Genomic DNA, 13,977 nt, shown 5'->3' with positions numbered 1-13,977 from the left:
TTTAAGTTGCAGGTTGTTATTTGGTGTAAACTCAGTGGCTAAATTAATCTCTTGTGTAACTAGGCTCAGTCAGTTGAGTTCACCAGATCAATTTGGCTCATCATATCAATTATACACTAACCATATTTGTATGAATATATAATCAAGCCAGTAAGGACAGGAAATAGATACTATTTAGAATAAGTGTAGCTAGTAGTACTGTAGGGTACACCTCCACATGGTGAAAATCAGATAATCCTTTTTCTTTGGATTTTTCTCCGACTGCAAGACTCCTGTAGTTCTCTCTGAATTGTCTCACAAAACAGACTGGATGGCTTAGTAGTAGCAGTGCTACTGTAGCTCAGTCAATAGAAGGATCTGATTTACATGAGCAGGTACATCTGACATGTTCCATCCGGTAGAGGGCAGTGTTACACTTGTACACAAACCAGGATATTGCAACCTATAGGAGGAACAACAGGAAAGTTCTGATGACAGCTTAAACTGGGTAGACTTGTAGAACCAGTTATTTTTGTGATAAAGCTAATACTCTATTGACTCTAGATCTTTGAATCACTTGAGTCACAAAGTTGCCAAGCTGATTAAGATTTATCTGAAACAGAAGCTGCCATAGGAGGAACTCCATTTGATAGACTTGACTGCATGGTTATTGTAAATTACTATTTTTACAGTACCCAAAAATGTGCTAGATGTTTTACACACAAATAGGAAGGCAGCCTCTGGCCTAAAGAGCTTAATATATATAAAAAAGAGAAGATGAGGGATAAGGATTATAAAGAAGAGCTTGAGGATTCTGCACCCATCTTGGATTTTGTGTTTTATCATTTGTTTTTAATAAAGATTTTAAATAACTTTTGATATAAAATGAACATACCATGCTGTATAAAAGCCCTACTGTGTCCAGTAATACTATTCCATCTCTGGATGGCTCACAAGGATTAACAATACAAAAATCAAACCATGGCTAGGTCTACATTCGGAGTGCCTGATACTTACATCAGCAATGCACTTAGTGTGGATGCTGCCAAGCTGTGCTTTTGCCAGTATAGTTTATTCCAGCTTCCCCCTCCACAAGTGAAATAAGCTATACTGTCAAAAACACAGTTTTACAGGTATAACTGTTTACATTGCCAGCATAGCCATGTCAGTCACAAGTCACATCTCATCAGACCCCTGAACAACATAGCTATGCTGGCAAAAATTTGTAGCCTAGACCTGTTCTATGCCTTCATTACAGAGTCAACACTTCTTCCTTCTACTAAAGTGTGTGAAGTCCCAGTATGTATCTCCTGAGGCATCCCTCCCTCTTACAGGAAGTCTGCTAACAAAACCAGGGAAGACTGGATTTGACATTTCTGATATTTCCAAGCTAAAAAGCAAGAAGGGGCGGGGGGGGGGGGTGAGGGGGGGGATGTCAGGCCTCACTATATATCATAAAGAAGCAAAAAAGGCAAACAGAATTTTTAAAATAAATCCTTTGAAGGTCGCCTTTACTTATCACTTAACCCCCAAAGTGTCAGAAGGAAGAGAAGAAATGTTAAGCTGTTTTCAACAACTTTGTATTAGTGAGATTAGAAAAGTGGAAATAACATTTTAAGGGCTAAGCTTGCAAAGGAATACACATAGATGGCCCTTAAACGTACTGACTTGTGAGTGGACATCCATGCAGACTCTACTAGAAAACTGAGTCCTTAATAACCCAATTCTGCAAACATTTATTTATGTATTTAACTTTATTTCCAATGAGACTACTCATGTATTTGAAATTAAGCATGTGCACAAGCATTTGTAGGATCAGGGCCTAAAGTTGCACACTGGAAAGTTGTCATAAAAATGCATTTTTTCATGTTCTGAACCCAAGGAACAACTTGAATAAGTCTAAATTAACCCTAAGAAGTCGTAATAGCAAAATTCCCATTAATCTGACTAGAATAAAATGGGAAAATTGAAGGGACAAGGCATTAAAAACAGGTAGTCAGAAAAGCCATAATTTAATCCTACAAATTCCCCTCTTGCAATAACCTTAGCACAACCAAACCTTCAGAATGCCACTAAATTCAGCATCTTTATTCTTTCCTATTTCCCCTTTAGGAGAACTGAGAGCAGGAACAGGAAAAGCTTATGGTGAGACTCAGGTGAGTCTGGAGTAGAGATGAGAGGGAGAATGAATAAAGGATGGGGGAAGATGAGGAAAATAGGGATAAGGAGTGCAGCAAATTAAATGGAGGGTGTTATAAAAAGGTTCTATAGTAATCTGAATTAATTTGATCAGTTTGTTTACACTATGGGAATTGTACATGATCAAATGGAAATGAGCATTCCATACACAAAACAGACAAAATCCACTGCCATTTACATTATTATGGATATTACTGGAGTTCCAGCACCCAGAAAGTACTGGCAATCTCATGGGAAAAACAGAAAGACTTCAGACAACTTGTGGAGTTAATGTTTTCTCTGCTCCCTACAGAGCAAAGTTTGAAAATTAAAAATGCAGCTTCTTACTACTGTGGATTAGTGGGAAAAGGCAGATGCATTTAAAACCGGGATGCTAATTTAGTTTATTTATAGGCTTTTCTATTGCACTCATCTAGGTAGTACCCTAGCACTTCATAAACATTAATTAATTTATCTTCACAAGACACTAGTGAGGTAGAGAAGCATTATTATCCTCATTTTATAGATGGGGAACTGAGTCATGAAGATACTTGCCCAAGGTCACACAAGAAGTCTGAGACAGAAAGGAATCAAGCCAGATTTCCTATAGGCCAGTGTCTTAACTGCAAGATCCTTCTCCTGCAAAATAAAAACTAAAAGCTTGTTTTGTAAAATACCATTCTCCGATTGTGTCAAAAGCAAGGTATTTGATCTTAAAAAAGAGCTGACTCTATAAACAGATGCATCTAAGCATGCACTTGGTGCAATACAGCTTGAAGAAAACAGACCATTATGCTATGCATCAGTCACGCACATCACAGAGGAAGAGGGCACACAAAAAGAAACCATATTTAACAAGTATTTTGCTGCACACACTTTCATCAACAGGGACTGTGCCTTTAGTTTTTGTGCAGTACTGAACACATTGTGTGTGCTGCTGGAAACAAAAAAATAAAAGCACACACAGATGACGGCCATGTTATGAGCGAGTTTGGAGTCAGTTCTAAAGAAACCATTCCTTGTAGCATCACTGAGACTAGAGAATCATTCTCTAATTGTCAGGGTACAACATTCACATTGTGCATCATCCAGGAAGTGACATATCTGTCCTTGGCTTCCTATACTACTAAAAGAGTTGCTGTCCAATTTATTCTGTGAAACTCATTCATTTCCTTGGGAGACTTTAATACCCATGTGAACAACACTCCTAAGAGTGAGATCACATCTTAGGTGGGCTGTTCTCCAGACCTACCCTCATATTTTGTTGTTATAACAGTGGCCTACCTTTCTATCATCAGGTGTAGCCACTGCGTCAGCTCCTGCTCCATCCCCCTTGTCAGCATATTAATTTAGCCCTCTGGCGAAAACACAGTCTACCCCTTCTGAGGCATAGTTCCACAGTACTATGGTCCACTGGACTGGACTGGCATGTTCGTCCCTTACTCTGTCTTCTTGGAGTCTTGTAGCAAAACCAACAGAAGTAAACAAAATACAGCTTTCTCTGGGATTACCAGCTCCACTCAAAATCCTGGGCTGAGTCCCCAAAGCCCCTCTTTCACAGGGTTCTATAGGCAAGCCAGGCAGGTTTTCAGGGCATGGTTATTTTTGTAGAGGGACCTACAGGCTGCCCCCTCCCTGGAAAGGCCCATACACCATTCCTACTGCTTCCAGAGAGCCTCCACCACAGGTCAGGCATCTCCCCTGAGCTCTCACTGGAAGGCGCCTAGGAACAGGCGGCCCCCTTGGGGTCACAATCTCTGTTCGGAGGGCAGGGCGCTAAATGGCCCTTCCCCAGCATTCCTCTCTGTAGCCTCCCGAGTCCTTCTTCCCCAGCGCTCCAGCCCCAAGGGGCGGCGAGCCTCGAGCCCGCTCAGCCCCGCGTCTACCTCGCCCCGTCCACGCCAGGCTCTGAGGGGAAGCTAGGACGCACGTTAGCCCACCCCTTTCCCAGGCGAGCTCGAAAGGCCCCCGAAGCGGCTGAAGGGATTTGTGTATAACACCTAAGTGGGGATGACACAGCTGCTTCATCACAACACTGCGACCCTAGCTCTGACCCGTGGATTGTGAGGAGGTGTCACCGCAGGGACGTCGCGCTTTAGCTGAGCCCCGAGCTCTGCATTGAAAGCGGCTCCTCGTGTGACAGGGCCGGGGACCAGGCGGCAGAGGGAGCTGGGAGACTGGTGTCTCCTCAGGACCGGCGGGGGAGGGGGACTAGCCTCCCCTCAGGGACGGGGGGAGGGGGCAGCCTCTCGCAGTCCCTTCCCCCCACCAGCAGACCCCAGCGCGCCCCCGCCCGCTAGTTCCCGCCCTAGCTCAGGGGCCGCTCGGCTCTGCTCCCTGCATCTCCGCCGCACACGCTGCCGTGGCCCCGCCTGAGCGGCGGCGCCGGGGGCCGCAACGCGCATGCTCGGCGCGGGCGCCATTTTGGTGGGGCCGGGAATTATCCAGCGGGAGCGGCGGAGCTCGCTGGGCCCGGCTCGGAGGCAGCGGCGAGTGGGTGCCGGCTGCGGAGATGGCCAACATCGCGGTGCAGAGGATCAAGCGGGAGTTCAAGGAGGTGTTGAAGAGCGAGGAGGTCAGAGGCTCCCCCCTTCCCCGGCGGTGTGCCCGCCCGCCTGCCCCTCCTCCTCCTCCTCCCGCGGCTGGGGGAGGGTCTGTCCCAGCCTCTCGGCAGAGGGGGAGGGTAACGGCGACTCCCGGGGATGAGGGGAGTCCTCCCCCGCCGCGGGCAGTGGGAGTCTGGTGGGGCGGGGCCGGGGAGAAGGACCCAGAGGCCCGGCCTGGAAGGGGTAGGAAGTGCGGCTGGGCAGCGAGCGAGCTGCCTGGGCAAGGCCGGGAAACCCCCGGGTAAAGCGCCCCCTCCCCCACCCAGCCTGGGGTTGGTCTGGCCCAAAAGGGAGGCTCAGGGGATCTTAATACCAAGGCGGGCCGCGCGCGGGTGGGGGGCGGCGGCCCCCCACTGACACAGCTGGTGATCCCTGTATTTCGCGGCAGGGGCACTGGGGAGAGGCTTTCCCATGGGCTCTTTGAGAGGCGGTGGGGCAGAGACAGATGGGGCGGGTAATGACTCGAGTGCATTTCATCCAGCTCCCTGGTCGGCGTGTGACTGATACTGCAGAGAATGATACGTTTTTTTTTAAATGAATGCAAGTAAAAGCCTATTTTCCTAGATTTCCTTAGTCCAGGGGCTTCCTTTTATAGCAGGTTATGTCACCCGGGTGTGCAGGGCTTTAACCCTCCCACCCCCTGATATCCCAGTTATCTGATGCCCCGTTTATCAGATGTAATCGTCCCTGAAACAGGGATGTACAGTAATTGGGAAAATAAACTAACTTCTTTTAGGGAAGTGATAAAGAACTTTCAGTTTATTTCCAGGGACTGTGTAATAGGATTGATAGTGATTGTATCAGAGCTGTTTTCACTGTGTCTGTAGATCTTTATTGGTAACTGTCGGCCAGATCGGTTTTGATGGCTGTGTCGTCACTATCATACTCACAAGGATGATGAGGCATGTTGTATGCCTGTGAAATATTAATGTGCAGTTTGACTCTGAAAACTGATGGTTTTAGACTCTGTACAGATCAGGCACATTCATATTCTGAAAATCAAGATGCTAGTAACTTCCTGAGGATTTGTGTTCCTTACAGAAAACATGTTTAGTATTGCTGTAGTTGATGTGCTTTTGAATGTAGTGTGCTAACAATGTTGTTGTTATGCAACTCAAAATAAACTATTCTCCAGAAAATCTTAAAGCTTAATTTCTAGAGCTGTTGTGCAATGTGATACTCAAATTGATTTCAGTGTGAGTTCTAGTGCACAATGATTACAGAACCCAAATACTAAATTAGAAGTGATCCTGAGTGGTCAGCTGTGTATTCCTATGCTGAAATTAGAGTAGCCCATAGTGTTTACTTTCTCTGAACAATACAGCTTAAAGTTGATTGCATATGCCTTTGTATTAGAAAGCACTCACTGAACACTCCAAATTTTGCCCTGGCATTATTTAGAAAAGAGAAACCTTAATATATGCAACAGTGATATAAACATAGTCAGATCTTTAACTTTTTTTATAAAAAAGCTTGGGATCAGGGAGCAATTTTGTTTTCAGTTCCTGGTTAATTAATATATGTGCTGGAGGTATTTAGTGCGTTGAAGATTACAATACATACTCCCCCAGTTGACTGAATTTTGATACAACCCTTACTTTTGTAGGATTCCTTCATCTTTTAAATTAAACATGTAAGAGAGCATTGCCTCTTTTCCAGTATTCAGCTATTACTATTAGTTAAACTATCAATACATATATACAGTAATCACTGTTTACATTACACACTTTCTGCTGGTATTCTGAATACATAGTTCATTTATGTAATTGTGGATGTTTAATATAATGGCAAACTGATTCTGGATACTTGTATTGGGAATACCTTGGCTTGATTTTTCAAAGTCTGAGTAAACTTTTTTTTCAGCTGTAGTGTGAAAACATTCAATATGAGGAGGAGAATGGAGGGATGACTAGATATTACTGGTCCAGGGAGGAAACTGCTGAGGCTAGGTAACCTTTTTTTTTTTTTTTTAATATAAAGTGAGTTGTGCATTGACAATCTGAATCTCAGACTTTAAAAAAAAATGGTTGTCACAAATCATATAGCTAAAATGTTACTTTTAAAATAAAATTGTCTTGCATCAAGGAGAAGTTGCTGATCTTATCTGCACTTAAGCATTCTGGGAGTGGTGTGCTGAGCTTTAGCTGAACATGAAAACTGGCACTCAATCTGTTTCCCCATAAATGCCACCAAATGGCATTTGCTCCCATATTGCAGTTTGGAGAGAGAACATACAGAGTTTTCCATTTATGTTCTTCCCAGAATGAATTCTGGGCCTAGCTAAGTGGGAGCCAGCCAGAGGCAGTTTTAGAAGAGGGTGGGGCAAATACTCAATTTCTTCTGCAATTCATAGATCTTTACAATAAGATACAGGCCAATTTTCAATCTGAGGTGAATGAAAGATTTATAAAATGTATATTTCCTAGCCATACTTTTCATATCTAAATCCCTGTTTTTTGGTCTAGAAATGCTAATTTGGGTGTATCTTTAAGATAATTCCCCCCCCCCCCTCCCCAGACCTGCTTTTACTTCCTGGCTTAAAGTTGATGGGCCAAGGATTTTTTTAAATTGATTTTGTGCTCTCTTTTGCTTATTTTGTGTGAGGACCTGGAATGCTTTTTAAAAAAATATTTTTTGTTCTTGCCTATTAGTTTATTTTGAGTTCTCACACCTGAACTAAAGGAGTGGGTTGTTGAATTTTTAGCAGACATCCTTTTAACCTAGTGTATTTGAATTAAACAGGTATGACCAAAAATGAGTTTTAAACAGTGGAAGACTTGTCCTCTCTCTGCCTTTATTCAGACTAGGATTTAGAATATTATGTTAGTACATGTTGGCTTGTGTGCTAACAAATGTAATTAAAAATTCTAATATAGACAAGGCACAAGCTGCGTTTAACTTGACCACTTTAATACATGTTAAAACCTCATTGAGTCAGCTTTCACAGCTTTTAACTTGAACAGTTTAGTAGTTATTAAAGGCAATATAGTTTTTCTGCACTATAACTTTATAATGTGTTAGCACGTGTTAACTAATATCACACTTTAAATCTTAATCTAGAAAAGGATCAGTTGCTCAGCTTTCAGTCTATTCTCTTGTGATGTTATTTCACTACTTCTCCATCACATTAGTTTTACAAGGTAGACTTTCAGAATTTCTAATATCACAAAAATATATTTTGCGCAAATTTTTTTTAGGTTGCCTTTAAACGTCATGAAGAAGCAAATAAGGGTACAGGCCCAATTTTCTTCCACTTGACATAGATGATAGATAGCTTTGATGGGGAGCCGAGTAGAGTAGGCATCTTACATAATTTCAGTGTAGCCTTGCTGGAGCAGTGCAACAGGTAATTGAATCACCCCTTCCCTCCTGTCCATCTCTAAGGATTTAGCTTGTGGTGGAGGAAGATTCTCAGTGGGGAGTATGTGTTGAAAAATAAGCTGATCACTTGGAGAGACACTTTGAGGACCAGGTTTAGTTCAACATGAATCTCTTATGATCTAATACAGTGGTGGGCGCAACCTTTGGCCCATGGGCCACATGCGGCCCGTCAAGGTAATCCTCTGGTGGGCCGTGAGACAGTTTGTTTACATTGATTGTCCGCAGGCACTGCTGTTCGCAGCTTCCAGTGGCCACGGTTCGCCGTTCCCGGACAATGGGAGTTGCGAGAAGTGGCACAGACTGGCCGCTGCTTCCCACTGCTCCAATTGTCAGGGAACGGCGAACCGCAGCCACTGGAAGCTGCGAACAGCTGTGCCTGTGGATGGTAAATGCAAACAAACTGTCTCATGGCCCGCCAGCGGATTACCCTGTCGGGCCGCAGGTTGCCCACCACTGATCTAATATTTTTATGTAGTGTTATAGATGTATATGCTTTACAGAAGTAAGACAGAATCCCAGCATTGAGGAGTTTGCAATCTAAATTAGACAAACACAGGAAATGAGAACTGATGAAAATGGAGAGGAGGGTGAAAAACTACAGACTGTTCAAGAGAAACAGCATCTTTACTCAGCGCAGGAGCTACTAGCACTATCAAGAGCTGGCATATTGTTTTAATGACAAGATTTACTTTCGTTCTTGGTTCTTTTTCTCTGGACAAGTGATGGAGGCTGGCTGAGGAGCCAGTAAAGGGAGAGTACTTTCGATGGAGGAATAAGCTTCTCCTAGTGCCAGTAGTGAAAGTACAGTGGATGAAAGATGTCTCTAGCTCTTGAAAAGAAGGTCTTGATTTTTTTTCCAAACAGTCTCTGCCTGTGTCTCCCTGCCCCCACATCAGCCACAGGGACTACTTCACTTAGTTTTTCAAGTTTATTCCTTATATATCTAAAAATAAACAGTATTTCTTGTCTACCATTGACAAGAAGTGCTGCCTCTAGCAAATCCAATTTAGGCTTTTCATGATTACATGAAAACGCACAATGGTAATATAGTTTCTGTATCTAACTTTAACCATTTACTAGTTACCTGTAAGTCAGGCTGATAGAAACAATGTGATGGGACTTCCAGTAAGGTCCAGGAGCTGGAGAGAAGCTCAGCTCCCTCCTAGCAACTGGGAAGTTGCTGGGTTTTCTACCTGGTTCCAATGTTTCGTGTCAGCCTCTAGTTAGTAGGGGCTTGGCTGCACCAGGAAACTAACTGGAATAGCTCCCCATGTGGACATGGTTATTCTGGAATAAATGTTCACATGGGTAGCTATTTCAGAAAAGCTATTGTGCTTTAAATTCAGTCTACCTTAATCTGCAATATCTTTCAAGTATAGATAATCCATACGTGATGAACTTGAAACATCACTTTCCTCACTCTGGTTGCTGAAAGGTAGAGAGCTTTTTTGCCCCGTTCCTTCTTGGAGGCTTCTGTTTTTTTTGGTGGGGGGATATAGAGGAAAGGGGAAAGTAACTGCTGTAAGGAATGTGAGGTCTCTAGTACTATATACCTCCCTTCCGCTTTTACGGTTCTGTTGCCCAGTGAATAGCTTCAGTGTTTGCCTCTGCTCATAGCGTCCTGATGAATCTTGCCCACAGTTTCTAAATAGCAATTGTGAAACTGACCGGAGTTAACTTAACTGGGGAAGCTATGAGCAGCTTCCAAAGCACTGGCTCATATTGTCTTTAGGCTCAGAAAGACAGCACTGCATTACTTATATATTCATATTTGGACTACCATAACATTTTCAATCATCGTTGATAGAAATGTTATATTGAAATGTGAGGCTGGAAGGACGTAGAGAGGTCATCTAGTCCAGTCCTCTGCGCTGATGCAAGACTAGATTACCTAGACCGCCCCTGACAGGTGTCTGTCTAACCTGTTCTTTAAAGCCTCCCATGATGGGGATTCTACAACATCCCTTGGAAGCCTATCCCAGTACTTAACTATCCTTATAGTTACAAAGTTTTTTCCTAATATCTAACCTAAATCTTCCTTGCCGCTGATTAAGCCCATTACTTCTTGTCCTACCTTCAGTGAACATAGAGAACAATTTTGATCACTGTTCTCTTTATAACCGCCTTTAACACATTTGAAGACTGTTATCAGGTGCCCTCCAGGCATCTTTTCTGAAAACTAAATTTGCTCAGTTTTTTAACAGTTCCTCATAGGTCATGTTTTCTAAACTTTTATTATATGAATTGCTCTTCTCTGGACTCCAGTGTGGCCAGATCTTTCTTAAAGTGTCATGCTCAGAACTGGACACAGTACTCCAGCTGAGGCCTTCCCAGCACTGAGTAGAGTCGGACAATTATCTCCTGTGTCTTGCAAATGACACCCCTGTTAATATAACCCAGAATATTAGTTTTTTGTAACTGTATCACATTGTTGGCTCATATTTAATTTGTGATCCACTGTAACCCTCTGATCCTTTTCAGTAGTCCTACTTTCTAGCCAGTTATTCTCTATTTTGCAGTTTTGCATTTAATTTTTTCTTCCCAGTTCTTGTGGTTCTTTTCAGTTGTCTTTATTGAATTTCATCTTGTTAATTTCAGACCCCAGTTTGAGAACATACCATTGATAATGATCCTTTGAGTATGGTCTTTCAACTAGCTGTTCACCCGCCACGTATTATTTTCATCTAGACCACACTTCCCCTAGTTGGCTTATGAGAACATCATGGAGACTATGTCAAAAGTCTTACTGAAATCAAGATATATCACATCTACAGCTTCCCCTTATCTGCTAGGCCAGCAACCCTATTTAGTAAGGAAATGGTCTGGCATGATTTCTTCTTGACAAATTCATGTTGGCTATTGCTTATTACCCTGTTATCCTTTAGGTGTTTCCAAATTGATTGTTTAATAATTAGTTCAGTATCTTTCCAGGTATTGAAGTTAGGCTGACAGGTCTATAATTCCCCTGGTCCTCTTTGTTCCCCTCTTTAAAGATAGGTACTAGACTTGCCCTTCTCTAGTCCTCTGGGACCTCACTCCGTCCTCCCTAAATTAACAAAGATAATTGCTAACAGTTCAGAGATTGTTTCAGCTCATTCATTAAGCACCCTAGGATGAATTTCATCTGGTCCTGCCTACTTAAGTACATCTAACTCAGCTAAATATTCTTTAACATGTTCTTTCCCTATTTTGGCTTGAATTCTTTCCCTTTTGTTGTTCATACTAATTGTGTTGAGTATCTGGTCTTCATTAACCTTTTTAGTGAAGACCGAAGCCAAATAGGCATCATACCTCAGCCTTCTTGCTGTTGTCTGTTGTTAGCTCTTCTTTCTGCTAAATAGAGGACCTACACTTTACGTAGTTTTTCTCATGCTCCTAATGTATTTACAGAACCTCTTCTTATTGCCCTTTATGTCCCTGGGTAGTTGTTACTCATTTTGTTTTTGTCCCTACATGCTTGTGATATTCTTTTATATTCAACTGTAATAATTTGTCTTTCTTCTTTTTGTAGGATTCTTTTTTGATTTTCAGATCCTGATGCAACCATATTCGCTTCTTACTATTTTTCCTATCTTCCCTTCGCATCAGGATAGTTTTCTGTTGCACCTTTAATATTGTCATTTTCAGGAACTGCCAGCTCTCCTGTACTTTTTTCCCTTAGGTTTTCTTCCCATGGGACTTACCTATCAGTTCCCTGAGTTTGTTATAGTCTGCTTTTTTGAAGTCCATTATCCTTATTCTGCTCTCACTCATTGTTTATTCTTAGGGCTAGTCTATACTAGAAGCACTACATTGGCACAGCTGCGCTGCGGTAGCATGCCTGGTGAAGATGCTGTATGCCGACAGGAGAGCTCTCTCCTATCGGCATAATATCTTCCACCTCTTACAGAGTTGCGGTAATGTCAGTGGGAGACACTCTCCTGCCAACATAGCGCCAGTATGGACAGCGCTTAGGTTGCTGTAATTTGCATTACTCAGGGGGGTGACTTTTTATATCGACTTAAGCGGTAATGTAGACCTGCCCTTAGATTCGTGAAATTTATCGTTTCGTGATCACTTTAATCCAAATTGCCTTCAGCCTTCATATTTGCAACCAGTTCCTCCCTGTTAGTCGGAATCAAGTCTAAACTGGCTGCCCCCCTCTTCCCCCGGTTACTTCTGAAACAAGAAGTTTTCCCCAATATATTCCTATGACTTATTGGACATCTTTTGTTTTGCCATGTTACTTTTCCAGCAGGTGTCTGGGTAAAGTTCCCCATTATTACTAGGACTTGTGTTTTGGATATTTCTGTTGTTTGTTCTAGAAATGCCTCATCCACTTCCTCCACCTGATTTGGTGGTCTGTAGTAGACCCCTACCAGGATATTGCCTCTTCACCCAGAGACTTTCAACTGGTCTGCCTCTTACCTTCTTCTGAATCTCACAACAAATGTCTGTATTCTTGGTGTATAACCCAACACCACCTCCTTTCCCCCCCTGCCTGTTCTTTCTGAACATGGAATAATTCTCTATGCCAGGGGTGGCCAACCTGAGCCTGAGAAGGAGACAGAATTTACAAATGTATGTTGCCAAAGAGCCACAGTAATATGTCAGCAGCCCCCCATCAGCTCTCCACCCCGCTCCCAGCGCCTCCCACCCACTGGCAGCCCCGCCGATCAGCACCTCCCCCTCCCTCTCCACACCTCCCAATCAGCTGGTTTGTGGCATGCAGGAGGCTCTGGGGGGGAGGAGCGAGAGTACAGCAGGCCCCGGGGCGGGGGGGCGGGAAGGGGTGGAGTGGGGGCAGGGCCTATGGCAGAGCCAGGGGTTGAGCTGTGAGCACCCCCTGGCACATTGGAAAGTTGGTGCTGGTGGCTCCAGCCCCAGAGTAGGTGCCTATACAAGAAGTTGCATATTAACTTCTGAAGAGCCGCATGTGGCTCGGGAGCTACAGGTTGGCCATCCCTGCTCTATGCCAATATTCTAGTCATGAGATTTAGCCCACTCAGTCTTCATGATGCCAGTTAACTAATAACTTATGTATTAATACTTCCAGTTCTTCCAGTTTATTTCCCTTACTCCTTGCATTTCTGTATAGGCGTTCAAGATGTTGAGCAGATTCCCTCACTGTTTCCCTCTTGTTGGTCCTGTGACCCTTCTGTTAAGGTCACCATTTTTATACCTGCCTGTGGGCTTTTATCACTTGACCCCTTTGAACCTGATTTAAAGCCCTCCTCACTAAATTGGTGAGTTGGTGTCCTTGCTTGGGGCCTAACTGAGAATGGGAAGGATGGACAAGAACATCACCCTTGCTCCCAGAGCTGTGCAGTCACTGTGCAGGGGCCTACCTGACAATATCATTAGTGCCCAGGTGGATGAGCAGGACATCCTGGGACATCCTGTCAGGTTGGCAGATAGAAGCTTAAAATTCAGTTCTACTCTGGAAAAGTGACTAAAAATAGCACATTGCTGCTTTTTGCTCCTGTTAGCACTGCAGGACCAATATAGCTACGAAAGAGTGAGGTAGCTTCTACTGTGACTTGTACATCAGCAACAGAATTGTTAATGAACAGAACAATAATGTTCCTGCCAACACATGCACTTAACTTGATTCATATGAGTTGTCCTATTGAAATCAGTGTGCAGTTGGTGAGCACAAGGGAACTACTTGCACGAATAAAGTTAGGCCGTGTCTACATGCTAACATTTTTTGGCTATAACCTGAGGTGTGAATTTTAAACGGATACTGTTATAAAGCCCTGGTATAAAGTAGATGCTCTTATTCCAGTATGGGAGTGCCTTTTTATGGTTGATTTGGCATTTGAGAAAGGGTGTATGCTAACCAAAAAACCCA

At 43.3% G+C, this 13,977-nt stretch overlaps 1 protein-coding gene across 8 annotated transcripts in view; it reads left to right on the top strand.

Moving 5' to 3' along the window:
- The first annotated feature begins 4,272 nt into the window (after nucleotides 1-4,272).
- Nucleotides 4,273-13,977, top strand: part of UBE2K (ubiquitin conjugating enzyme E2 K) — a 63,235-nt gene continuing 53,530 nt past the window's right edge. The window contains exon 1 of one of the 8 annotated variants that reach the window (XM_005286365.5): nucleotides 4,273-4,732. In XM_005286365.5, the coding sequence (XP_005286422.1) occupies nucleotides 4,670-4,732 (63 nt within the window). In that variant the 5' untranslated portion in view covers nucleotides 4,273-4,669. Of the gene's footprint in view, nucleotides 4,733-4,818; nucleotides 5,005-6,637; nucleotides 6,713-13,977 lie in introns of those variants that run through there. The other 7 variants (XM_042843422.2, XM_042843423.2, XM_065598136.1 and 4 more) reach the window with 7 other exon arrangements.

The sequence above is a fragment of the Chrysemys picta genome, chromosome 5 (assembly GCF_011386835.1).
Source record: "Chrysemys picta bellii isolate R12L10 chromosome 5, ASM1138683v2, whole genome shotgun sequence".
NCBI classification, from domain to species: domain Eukaryota; kingdom Metazoa; phylum Chordata; order Testudines; family Emydidae; genus Chrysemys; species Chrysemys picta.
Note: the sequence above shows the minus strand (reverse complement) of the source record. Positions and strands in the feature narration are given on the sequence as shown.